This window comes from Salvelinus fontinalis, chromosome 5 (assembly GCF_029448725.1).
Source record: "Salvelinus fontinalis isolate EN_2023a chromosome 5, ASM2944872v1, whole genome shotgun sequence".
Taxonomy (NCBI): Eukaryota; Metazoa; Chordata; class Actinopteri; order Salmoniformes; family Salmonidae; genus Salvelinus; species Salvelinus fontinalis.
The window spans coordinates 10,370,947-10,384,296 of record NC_074669.1 but is presented as its reverse complement, the minus strand read 5'-3'; the positions used below and the strand labels follow the sequence as shown (position 1 = coordinate 10,384,296).

General features: G+C 43.0%; 1 protein-coding gene across 9 annotated transcripts in view; it reads left to right on the top strand.

The window, feature by feature from the left end:
- The window catches only part of LOC129855083 (calcium-dependent secretion activator 2-like), a 240,038-nt gene that overhangs the window by 98,658 nt on the left and 128,030 nt on the right, over positions 1–13,350 (top strand). For all 9 annotated transcript variants that reach the window (XM_055922398.1, XM_055922396.1, XM_055922395.1 and 6 more), the window contains 3 exons: positions 11,154–11,234; positions 11,760–11,993; positions 12,389–12,510. In XM_055922398.1, coding sequence (XP_055778373.1) covers positions 11,154–11,234; positions 11,760–11,993; positions 12,389–12,510 — 437 coding nt within the window. The remainder of the gene's footprint in view (positions 1–11,153; positions 11,235–11,759; positions 11,994–12,388; positions 12,511–13,350) is intronic.

Genomic DNA, 13,350 nt, shown 5'->3' with positions numbered 1-13,350 from the left:
CTGATCTTTCATCAGAATGTTGATCAAGGTGTCCTTAGTCCTGATGAGTCGTTCAATCCATTCATAATGGCAACTTTCCCTCTTCATTTAGCATTTGTACTGGTCGACTGGCCAAAGTAAAAAAAGTCACAGAATGGAACACGGCAAAACTCCCGAAAAAATTCAAATAATCTGATTAAACTATATTGAAAAAACATACATTAAGATGATATGGTCACATGTATCAAACAAACTTCGAGACGGAGATAGTTTTCATCCGTAACGGCAGCAAAACAGTAGACAATCGCACCTCCAAATCGCGCGATTCAGAGAACCGGAAGTTGTCGGTCACGCCAAAGAAATAGGTCTTATTTCACGTCAGTACAAGATAAACAAAAAAATTCTCCTCTGACGTCCTCTTGACACCCAGAGGAAGACGAATGAAGTGTGTTTCGGATCATAGGTGGCGTGACCATATATAGGCAGAGCGTTGAAGCGAGCATACACATCTTGCATTCTTCTTCTTGGTCAGGGAAAGTGCTGTCAAATGAGACAAAATTGAAACGGTTTTAGAAACTATAGATTGTGTTCTATCCAATGGTATTAATTATATGCATATAGTAAGAGCAATAATTGAATAAGAGGCAGTTTAATCTGTAGAGGAAATTATGCTAATGCGAAAACAGCACCCCCTGTATTCTCAAGAAGTTAACAAGACATTTTCCAACCTAAGTGTATTTAAACTTCCAACTTCAACTGTAATTATTACTAATAATTTCAACCAATGGCTAGTACTAGCTAATGAGTCCTTAGATTATGGTATGTCTGTTTATTTAACCTTTATTTAACTAGGCTAGTCAGTTAAGAACAAATTCTTATTTACAATGACGGCCTACCAGGGAACAGTGGGTTAACTTCCTTGTTCAGTGGTAGAACGACAGATTTGTACTTTGTCAGCTCAGGGATTTGATCCAGCAACCTTTCGGTTACTGGCCCAATACTCTAACCACTAGGTTACATGCTGCCCCTTAACCTGAGGTAAAATTATACCATTCAAGTTTAAGATCTCTTATCTAATAAACAAAATCAGCTAAATGTGATGGATTATAGTAGGTCTCTCTGTCCACAGATGCGTTTGCTTTTCAAAGAGGACCTGATTAAGGTGGGTAGCAACTATAGCTGGCCTAGCTCCAGTTGTGTGAGCATAGTTCACCAGTCACATGCATCATTAAAGTAACATCAGGGTTTCAAAATCTGTGTTTACACAGGCAGCCCAGTTCTGATCTTTTGCCCAATTATTGATCTTGACCAATCAGATCAGATCTTTTGCCAATAATTGGACAAAATATGTATATATGTAAACACAGCCAAAGAGGGGGTACGCCTACCAATGCAAATCTCTAAATGACCAGTGTCATGACGTTGGCAGTGGGGGTAGGTTTATGACAGTCATAAATACCTCTTTCCCCCTTTTTCTCTTCCCTACTGATGTGACATAAGAAAACCCCTTGGTTAACATAGAGATTCTGGGGACATCAGAAAGTGGGGGGGGTGAACTATATTCTGGTAATCCGACCAACTGAACATATGCGGTGGTACTTAAGGTATATTATGTCAGTTCGGTTGCCCTCTGACACATTCTCATCAATGATAGAATGACAAACTCTACTGTGGAAAGTCTAAACGTCAGAGGTATTGGATTCACATGGAATTGTTGTTTAATTCAAATGTTTCAATATGAAATTATTTGTGAAGAGATTAAATGTAATTTTAGCTTCCAAATGAGAGATTTGGATTTTCATAAATTTGGGCTTCTGCTCAACTAGGGGCCCGCCCCTGTGAAGAGACATGGGTTACAAACTTTTCAGACACACCCCTCTCCCTCCACTATAAAAGCCATTGACAAAAATATAACTTCCTGTTCTGGGTACATTTAGGATGACGATCCGATGTCAGAATGGTTCAGATAATAACTACAGAACTAAGCCAACATCAGCATGGACTTTGGTTGTAAATGGTATGAACTTTGAACTCGTATTCACTACAGAAGGGATACCTCCTAGCCGTTGAGTTAGCAACAGCTGCTACAAACGCAGGTGAGGAAGGACAGTCAGAGTATCCCGTCTACTACACACGACGTTACTCCAACGTATCCAGTGATCACCAGAGACATTCTTCAAAGGACAGAGGACTCGGGTTGGCGATACGGTCTTCCATCTACCACCAACCTACTGAAGCGCAGCTCAGAGTAAATATTTATTGCATTTTCCTTTTCAAATGGGCGGTAATTTAGAATGCATAAGATACTGTATTTACGATAGCACAGCTTCGGCCCCGTCCCAGTCTCCCGCCCTTTCACTAAAACCCAGCCCCCCCTTTTCTTTGTGTAACAAGCTGTCATATCTATTCTGCCCGCTAGGGACGTTTTCCGTTATGACGGCACTTTGTGATCAAGTTATGATTTAATTGTGTATGTGTGTTTCTGTGTGATTAGTTAGGTATTTAGTAAATAAATAATTAAACCCAATTTTGTATTGCTGATTCAACTTGTTAGCCGGGATTCTTGCAGATAACCAAGGATTTACCACTTTCAGATTAGACTGAATAAAATGACGATTAATGTGACTACTATGGATGTAAAATTTTACAAAATCTTTAAGAGTTTATTCGAAAGATAACAGCTCTATAAATATTATTTTGTGGTGTCCCTCAAGTTAATTAACATTTACATGATTAGTTCAATCAGGTAATATTAATTACGGAGAAATTATTTTATAGAATAGCATGTCATAGCAATTAATCTGGCATAGTCAAAGACACGACACCAGACACCATAACAGCCTAATTAAGTTTAAGTTTTATTAGTTGTATGTACAGGATACACATGGCATACACCAGGGATTATCAACTAAATTCAGCCGCAGGCCGATATGTTTTCTTGAGTGGATGGTCGGGGGAGAGGCTGGACTGAGGGCTTGTAGGCCTGTTGTAAGGCAGGTTCTCACCAGACATCACCGGCAACAACGTCGCCTATGGGCACAAACCCACTGTCGCTGGACCAGACAGGACAGGCAAAAAGTGCTCTTCACTGATGAGTCGCGGTTTTGTCTCACCAGGGGTGATGGTCAGATTCCTTATCATCAAAGGAATGAGCCTTACACCGAGGCCTGTACTCTGGCGCGGTATCGATTTGGAGGTGGAGTGTCCGTCATGGTTTGGGGTGGTGTGTCACAGCATCATCGGACTGAGCTTGTTGTCATTGCAGGCAATCTCAACGCTGTGCGTTACAGGGAAGACATCCTCCTCCCTCATGTGGTACCCCTCCAGCATGACAAGGCCACCAGCCATACTGCTCGTTCTATGCGTGATTTCCTGCAAGACAGGAAAGTCGGTGTTCTGTCATGGCCAGTGAAGAGCCCGGATCTCAATCCCATTGAGCACGTCTGGGACCTGTTGGTTCGGAGGGTGAGGGCTAGGGCCATTCCCCCCAGAAATGTCTGGGAACTTGCAGGTGCCTTGGTGGTAGAGTGGGGTAACATCTCACAGCAAGAACTGGCAAATCTGGTGCAGTCCATGAGGAGGCAATGTACTTAATGCAGCTGGTGGCCACACCAGATACTGACTTACTTTTGATTTTGACCCTCCTTTTGTTCAGGGACACATTATTCAATTTCTGTTAGTCACATGTCTGTGGAATTTGTTCAGTTTGTCTGTTGTGTAAATATTTGCTTGAACATAAGATTCAACATGTTACGTTTGCTGAAAATACACGCAGTTGACAGTGAGAGGATGTTCCTTTTTGTTACATTTGAAATTAGTAAAACGGTTTGTAAACATGTATTAAAGTGACCAGTGATTCTATGTACATTGGGAAGCAGCCTCTAAGGTGCAGGTGTTGAGTAACCGGGTGGTAGCTGATAGTGACCGTGACTAAGTTCAGTGCATGGTACTGGGTAGAGGCCGGCTAGTGATGGCTATTTAACAGTCTGATGGCTTTGAGATAGAAGCTGTTTTTCAGTCTCTCGGTCCTAGCATTGATGCACCTGTACTGACCTCGTCTGCTGCATGATAGTGGGGTGAACAGGCTTTGGCTCGGGTGGTTGAAGTCCTTGATGATTTTTTGGACCTTCCTGTGACATCAGATGCTGTAGATGTCCTGGAAGGCAGGCAGTGTGCCCCTGGTGATGCCAGGGGCCATGTGCCACCCTCTGGAGGGTTGCGGGTGGTGCAGTTGCCGTACCAAAGTTGTCAAAGGAAAAGTCTGGGTAATTATGAATTTGTGGTTTCAGTTGATTCAGGCAGTACACACAGAAACATGCTGGAACACAACATACTTTCCTATCTAATATTACTCATTCACTTTTTTTTCAAATGAGATGACATTGCCTTGCCAACAGATGGAGAATGGCTGTGTTTCTCTGTTTCCATCAAACACCACCTTTCCAGATTTTTCCTGCAATAAAGACATGAAACGACCGCTGGATGGCACCGTAGAAACTTCACTTGTTACATTTGAAGCAGTTTTGCCACTACTCTAAAATCACTTCAGGGTTCGGAGTTAGATAATCGAGAGGGAACAGCATTGCGGTGTAGGCATGAGTGTGTGTATGTTTTTGTGTAATTTCTTTGTATGTGTGTTTGAGTGGGTGTGGGAAATCCTGGACAGTGAATGCCTCAATTGCACATATTTCTGTGTGTCTGTGCCAGCCGTTCCCCATTCTCTAGAGAAAGACTCTCTGTTTGCCTTAGAATATCAATGAATGTGCTCTTGAGAAACTACCTAGTGGAGGGATGTCACACTTTTCCCCCATCCCTAGCAAACATAGCTGATTTAAAACTATTTGCATTCTAAACTGAAGCTCATGACAAGTTCATTATTAAAGTCAGGTGTGTTAGCTGAGGCGGGGACAAAAGTGTGACACCAATCATGCCCTCGAGGACTTGAGTTGCTCGTCCCTGACCTAGTGCACCATTTGTCAGTCCACAAAAGGAAATCATATATCTTGCACCTTTGGCAGGGATTACAGCCTTGAGTCTTCTTGGGTATGACGCTACAAGCTTGGCACACATGTATTTGGGGAGTTTCTCCCATTCTTCTCTGCAGATCCTCTCAAGCTCTGTCAGGTTGGATGGGGAGACCTGAGCACAGCTATTTTCAAGTCTCTACAGAGATGTTAGATTGGGTTCAATGCCAGGTTCTGGCTGGGCCACTCAAGGACATTCAGAGACTTGTCCCAAAATCACTCCTGCGTTATCTTGGCTGCGTGCTTAGGGTCATTGTCCTGTTGGAAGTTGAACCGTCGCCCCAGTCTGAGGGAACAGGAGCAGGTTTTCATCAAGTGTTCCGTACGCCTCTTGGAGGAAGGAACGCAACACCCTGCTAAACTCAACTCCCCATGGAGTGAAAGAGGTATGTGACTGTTGGTGCGGGTAAGGATGACGGAGGCAGAAAATATTACCATTAACAGGGAATTTATTTCCTTAACATGGTGAATGTGGGGAAAATGGTCTGGATGGAACCAAAGCAAAGAAAGTCAAAGTTACTTAACCTACCCACTACTTACCTATTCTTAACGCCACCTGGCACGCTAACCAAAATGCAGGGGGTGGTCTGCCCAGGTCTTACCTAGTGTGCATAGACAGAGTACATACTACGGGTAAATGTATGCCCGCAGGCCTTTTGCCGTACACTCCCAAGGTGCCTTCCCCTTCCCCCCTGGGAACAGATGAAACAGAATAAGTCACCAAACTCAGAACAATTTGAATAAACCAAAAACACTAGGTGCTATAGCAAACACAGACCTCTGCAGGACCAGCTACAAAATACTTTACAACAAATTTACCAGACCAACAACCAACACGGCACATACAAAGGAGCTCTCTCTACTAACAAAGGAACACTGGCTTTTCAAGCTGCAGAAGGAGTCGGTAATTGCAGAAAGATGTATCCCCTGATGAGAGGGTGGGGTCAGATCGACAATCTGCAATGGGGCCGACCAATCAGCTGCTTGGAAGCCATTTCCTGAAACATATACACATCCGAACACATACAACCCCAAAACAATACAGTGACACAAGGATATCTCTGTACTTTGCTCCGTTCATCGTTCCCTCGATCCTGAATAGTCTCCCAGGTCCTGCCACTGAAAAACATCCCCACTACATGTTGTTGCCAGCACCATGCTTCACCGTAGGTATGGTGCCAAGTTTCTTCCAGACGTGATGCTTGGCATTCAGACCAGAGTTCAATCTTGGTTTCATCAGACCAGAGAATCTTGTTTCTCATGGTCTGAGAGTGCCTTTAGGTGTATTTTGGCAAACTCCAAGTGGGCTGTCTTGTTCCTTTTACTGAGCAGTGGCTTCTAAGTCTGGCCACTAGCATAAAGGCCTGATTGGTGGAGTGCTGCAGCGATGTTTGTCCTTCTGGAAGGTTCTCTCATCTCAACAGAGGAACTCTGGAGCTCTGTCAGAGTGACCATCGGGTTCTTGGTCACCTCCCTGAACAAGATCCTTCTTCCATTAATTTAAGAATGTTGGAGGTCACTGTGTTCTTGGGGACCTTCAATGCTGCAGAAATGTTTTGGCACCCTTCCCCAGATCTGTGCCTTGACACAATCCTGTCTCGGAGCTCTAGGGACAAATCCTTCGACCTATTGGCTTGGTTTTTGCTCCGACATGCACTGTCAACTGTGGGACCTTATATAGACATGTGTGTGGCTTTCCAAATCATGTCCAATCAATTGAATTTACCACAGATGGACTCCAATCAAGTTGTAGAAACAACTCAAGGATGATCAATGGATCAGAATGAACCAGAGCTTAATTTTGAGTCTCATATCAAAGGGTCTGAATACTTATGTAAATATGGTGTTTTGTTTTTTATTTACTAGATTCATGGGAAAATTGTTTTTATTTCATTATTTTAGAATAAGGCTGTAACGTAACAAAATGTGGAAGAAGTCAAGGGGTCTGACTACTTTCCGAATGCACTGAATATACAATAAAAAATATTACATTCATTTCATAACACTTTTCACAGCACATTAAGTTTGAGCCCTCAGCCCACTACTTTACTACCACATATCTACAATACAAATCCGTGTACGTGTGTGTGTCTCTTCATAGTCCCCGCTGGTTCATAAGGTGTATTATCAGATGGAAAAATAGAGTTACATGTAGTCATGGCTCTATGTAGTACTGTGTACCTCCCATTGACTGATCTGGACTTTGGGATTGTGAAGAGACCTCTGGTGGCTTGTCTTGTGGGATTGCATGGGTGTCCGAGCTGTGTGCTAGTAGTTTAAACAAACGGCTCGGTGCATTCAGCATGTCAATACCTCTTACAAAACAAGTAGTGATGAAGTCAGTCTCTCTACTTTGATCCATGAGAGATTGACATGCACATCATTTATTTTAGATCTCTGTGTATAGTTAAGTGCCAGCCGTGCTGCCCTGAAACAATTATAATTTCCCTGTCCCTCTTTGTGGCACTTGACCACACGACTGGACAGTAGTCCAGGTGCGCATAACTAGGGCCTGTAGGACCTACCTTGTTGATAGTGTTGATAAGAAGGCAGAGCAGGACTTTATTATGGACAGACTTCTCTCCACCTTGACTAATGTCGCATCAACATGTTTTGACCATGACAGTTTACAATCCAGGGTTAATCCAAGCAGTTTAGTCACCTCAACTTGCTCAATTTCCACATTATTCATTACAAGATTTTGTTGAGGTTTAGGGTTTAGTGATTTGATTTGTCCCAAAGACAATGCTTTTATATACACTGCTCAAAAAAATAAAGGGAACACTTAAACCACACAATGTAACTCCAAGTCAATCACACTTCTGTGAAATCAAACTGTCCACTTAGGAAGCAACACTGATTGACAATAAATTTCACATGCAGTTGTGCAAATGGAATAGACAAAAGGTGGAAATTATAGGCAATTAGCAAGACACCCCCAAAAAAGGAATGGTTCTGCAGGTGGTGACCACAGACCACTTCTCAGTTCCTATGCTTCCTGGCTGATGTTTTGGTCACTTTTGAATGCTGGCGGTGCTTTCACTCTAGTGGTAGCATGAGACGGAGACTACAACCCACACAAGTGGGTCAGGTAGTGCAGTTCATCCAGGATGGCACATCAATGCGAGCTGTGGCAAAAAGGTTTGCTGTGTCTGTCAGCGTAATGTCCAGAGCATGGAGGCGCTACCAGGAGACAGGCCAGTACATCAGGAGACGTGGAGGAGGCCGTAGGAGGGCAACAACCCAGCAGCAGGACCGCTACCTCCGCCTTTGTGCAAGGAGGTGCACTGCCAGAGCCCTGCAAAATGACCTCCAGCAGGCCACAAATGTGCATGCGTCTGCTCAAACGGTCAGAAACAGACTCCATGAGGGTGGTCTGAGGGCCCGACATCCTCAGGTGAGGGTTGTGCTTACAGCCCAACACCGTGCAGGATGTTTGGCATTTGCCAGAGAACACCAAGATTGGCAAATTCGCCACTGGCGCCCTGTGCTCTTCACAGATGAAAGCAGGTTCACACTGAGCACACGTGACAGAGTCTGGAGACGCCGTGGAGAACGTTCTGCTGCCTGTAACATCCTCCAGCATGACCGGTTTGGCGGTGGGTCAGTCATGGTGTGGGGTGGCATTTCTTTGTGGGGCCGCACAGCCCTCCATGTGCTCGCCAGAGGTAGCCTGACTGCCATTAGGTACCGAGATGAGATCCTCAGACCCCTTGTGAGACCATATGCTGACACATGCACATTTGTGGCCTGCTGGAGGTCATTTTGCAGGGCTCTGGCAGTGCACCTCCTTGCACAAAGGCGGAGGTAGCGGTCCTGCTGCTGGGTTGTTGACCTCCTACGGCCTCCTCCACGTCTCCTGATGTACTGGCCTGTCTCCTGGTAGCGCCTCCATGCTCTGGACACTACACTGACAGACACAACAAACCTTTTTGCCACAGCTCGCATTGATGTGCCATCCTGGATGAACTGCACTACCTGAGCCACTTGTGTGGTTTGTAGACTCCGTCTCATGCTACCACTAGAGTAAAAGCACCGCCAGCATTCAAAAGTGACCAAAACATCAGCCAGGAAGCATAGGAACTGAGAAGTGGTGTGTGGTCACCACCTGCAGAACCATTCCTTTTTTGGGGGTGTCTTACTAATTGCCTATAATTTCCACCTTTTGTCAATTCCATTTGCACAACAGCATGTGAAATGTATTGTCAATCAGTGTTGCTTCCTAAGTGGACAGTTTGATTTCACAGAAGTGTGATTGACTTGAAGTTACATTGTGTTGTTTAAGTGTTCCCTTTATTTTTTTGAGCAGTGTATATTTTTATATTTAGGAATAACTTATTTGTTTCTGAAACTGACTTTAGTTATTTAAGTGTTGCAGTAATTTCACTCGCTTTAGTAGCGGCTCTGTATAGTGTTGAGTCATCCACATACATAGACGCACTGACTTTACTCAAAGCCAGTAGCATGTAATTAGTAAAGATTGAAAAAAGTAAGGAGCCTAGACAGCTGCCCTGGGGAATTCTTGATTCTACCTGGATTATGATGGAGAGGCTTCCATTAAAGAACACCATCTGTGTTCTGTTAGACAGGTAACTCTTTATCCACAATACAGCAGGGGGTGTAAAGCCATAACACATGTTTTTCCAGCAGCAGACTATGATCGATAATGACAAAAGCCACACTGAAGTCTAACAAAACATCTCCCAAAATCTTTTCCTCATCAATTTCTCTCAGCCAATCATAATTTATGTAAGTGCTGTGCTTGTTTTAATGTCCGTCCCTAAAATCATGCTGAAAGTCTGTTGTCAATTTGTTTACTGTAAAATAGCATCGTTTCTGGTCAAACAATAAAAAAATTAAAAAGTACTATGGGTTGGTATCAGGCTGATTTGGTTGGCTCTTTTAGCCAGTAAAGGGGTCTTTAATATGCTTGTGTGGCGGAATGACTTTTTCTTCCCTCCAGGCCTGAGGGCACACTTTATTGTAGGCTTAGATGTGGCAATCTGTCTGCTATTATCCTCAGTAATTTTCCATCCAAGTTGTCAGACCCAGGTAGCTTGTCATTGTTGATAGACAACAATACTTTTTTTCACCTCTTCCACACTCACTTTTCTAAATAAAAAATGACCATTTTTGTATTTTATAATTTGTTCAGCTGTACTTGGATGTGTAGTGTCGGCATTTGTTGCTGGCATATATGCTAAACTTGCCGATGGGGGGGGGGGGGGGGGGGGGGGATCATTAGTAGTTGGCAATATCAGTGGGTTTTGTGATGAATTAGCCATCTGGTTCAATGAGTGAGGGAGCTGAGTTTGCCTTTTTGCCCATTTTATTTATGGTGCTCCAAAGCTTTTTACTATCATTCTTTATACAAATTTTCTTTGTTTTATAGTATAGTTTCTTCTTGTTTTATTCAGTTTAGTCACACAATTTTCTCAATTTGCAGTACGTTTGCCAATCGGTTGTGCAGCCAGACTTATTTGCCATTCCTTATGCCTCATCCCTCTCAACCATAATTTTTTTCAATTGCTCATCAACCCAAAGGGATTTACGTTTTTACAGTCATTCTCTTAATGGCTGCATGCTTATCACTGGAATAGGCAATATGGCTATAAGGAATAAGGCTACTATATTGTGATCACTAGATCAAATGGATTTGGATACAGCTTTAAAGCAGATTTCTGCAGCATTAGTAAAGATGTGATCAATACATGTTGATGATTTCATTCCTGTGCTGTTTTTAAATACCCTGGTAGGTTGACTGATAACCTGAACCAGGTTGCAGGCACTGGTTGCAGTTTGAAGCTTTTTCTTGAGTGGGCAGCTTGATGAAATCCAGTCAATATTACGGTCACCCTGAAAATATACCTCTCTGTTGATATCACATACATTATGAAGCATTTCACTTGAAGTATATATGTCTGCTCACTGCTATACATTTTTTTTAAATGTTTGATTGATTGTTTGGTCAACACCCCATGTCTCTTCATTTATTAACATTATTGTTACAATAACATTATTGATCATCCTTTTGATTGACACACTCATTCCTGGTCCTCAGCTCTTGATTGGTTGATTTACACTCTCCTTCCTGGTCTTCAGCTCTTGATTGGTTGAGTTACACTCTACTTCCTGGTCTGTGGTTTTTAGCTGGACAATGTGGACGAGCAGGCAGCCCAGATCCGCCGGGAGCTGGATGGACGACAACAGCTGGCAGAGAGGGTAGCCAAGGTAAGTCCTACACCTACAGCCCTCCAAATAAGAAGTCTAAGTAAGCCAAGAACAGTGATCATCAGCTCTGGTCATGGAGAGTAACAGGGTGTCCGGACATTTCTTTCCAGCCAAGTACTTTCACACCTGAATCAACTAACCAACTACACAATGATTAGTTGAATCGGGTTTGTTAAAGTAAATCTCCACCAAAAAACTCTCTTAAGGAATGTATTTAATTAGTCCATTGTTGATATAGTCCAGAAATGTTTTGTGTATGTGTTTTTAAAGTTATATATCTTGAAAACGTGATTGTGGACATGCAACATGTTTTGGGACTATATCAACAATGAACTAATGAAACAAATACCAAAAAAGTTTTTGGTTGGAGTTTTCCTTTTTAAAGCTGGTTAGACACCATGAAGCTGGACTGGTGGTTGTTGACCACTGTTCAAAATACTGAAAATATCATTTGTGATTACTGTAGTTATAAACTGCCACAACAGTGGATACAGAACTCTTCCTCTAACACTGACTCCCTCTTAGGAGAGAAAGTACCCCAAGTTTGTGTCCAAAGACATGGAGGCCATGTACATCGAGGAGCTGCGCTCATCTGTCAACCTGCTCATGGCCAACCTGGAGAGCCTACCTGTGGCTAAGGGAGGTCCCGACTTCAAACAGAAGCTCAAACGCTCCACCATGAACAACTCCTTCCTGGACATGGGCGAGGAGACCGAATTCCTCTCCAAGTCTGATGTAGTCCTCTCCTTCACACTGGAGGTGTGTGTGTGCAAGATCATCTTGTACTCTTACCCAGAAAGTTATTTAGTGGTATGCTCAGGTTACTCACAGTCAATATTAATTGATTTGTTGATTTCTGGTGGACTTTTAACGGAAATATCTATGTGTATTTGACATTTAATTACATTAGTCGGTTAGTTGTTTATTTGTTCTGGGGTCAGCTTGAGGGTTATTGTGTCTAAGGAGCCAGTCAAAACAAACTAAACATATCTGCTCTTTGATTTTGCTTGGTGCGTGCCTACATGCCTGTCTCCATGCGCGCTGTATACCATATGTTTCTCTCTACAGTGTCCCCTCTGTATGTGGATTCGGTGATAGGGCCTCTGTCTGCAGATGTGTGGAGCTGACCATGTCCTCTCTGTTGCTGTTTGCAGATAGTGATAGTGGAAGTGCAGGGCCTGAAGTCTGTGGCTCCTAACAGGATTGTGTACTGCACCATGGAGGTGGAGGGGGGGGAGAAACTGCAGACAGACCAGGCGGAAGCCTCCAGACCACAGTAAGTTCTCTTACCGCAGTGGCCACATAATATATTGACTGCGTGTGTTCACTGTCATTCACTCCAGATAAGAGTGTCTGCTTAATAATGGCTGTTAAGTCATGTTTTGAAATGTCAAGTGAACAGTAATCGGTGTCTTGGAAAAACCTTGTGTCTCAGAGAAGTCACCTTTTCAGGAATTGAGTAATATGATTTATTTTCAGATCTATTGCCATCTATTGATGGAGGCAAGGCAATTAGAATGGCTTATTTTAGTCCTAGAGTTTTTGATCCTTCCCGGAACATGGCTGGGGAGGACAAATTTGTATGTATTTTTATATTTTAAGAAAAAAATTCTGATGCAAGGTTTTTCCAAGACGTGTATAGGTAATATGTAACAATATCCGATGGGTTTAAGTTGGAACTGTCTCGAGACGTAAGGTGTATTTGAACATTTCAGACGCAGCTATTTTGCACTTTAAAAGGAAGCTGAATTTACAGCAGAGAGAGCATTGCCTATTTGAGTCTAAGTGGATTATCCCTAGTCTTGGCATGTCAGCTTCTAAAGATGAAATAAACGTGAGCACGATAGCCATACCTGATGCTAATGCACTCAGACCTTAGCTTTGAATGCTTACTATGCCCTGGGTCTCTGAGCTTAGAGTGTTGTGTTTTACTCTTCTATGTAATAGACTACTGGTTTTAACATCTAAGGCTACAATGCTTCCCCAGAGCATTGTTTAATGTCCTGAATGGCGCCTATTAAAGCTGTGAGTTATGTGATAGAAGAGGGTTGGGTGGTAGTGAGCACTCTTGATAGCTCTGTAGTCTTCTCCCATGTGGATCACCAGGATACAGCAC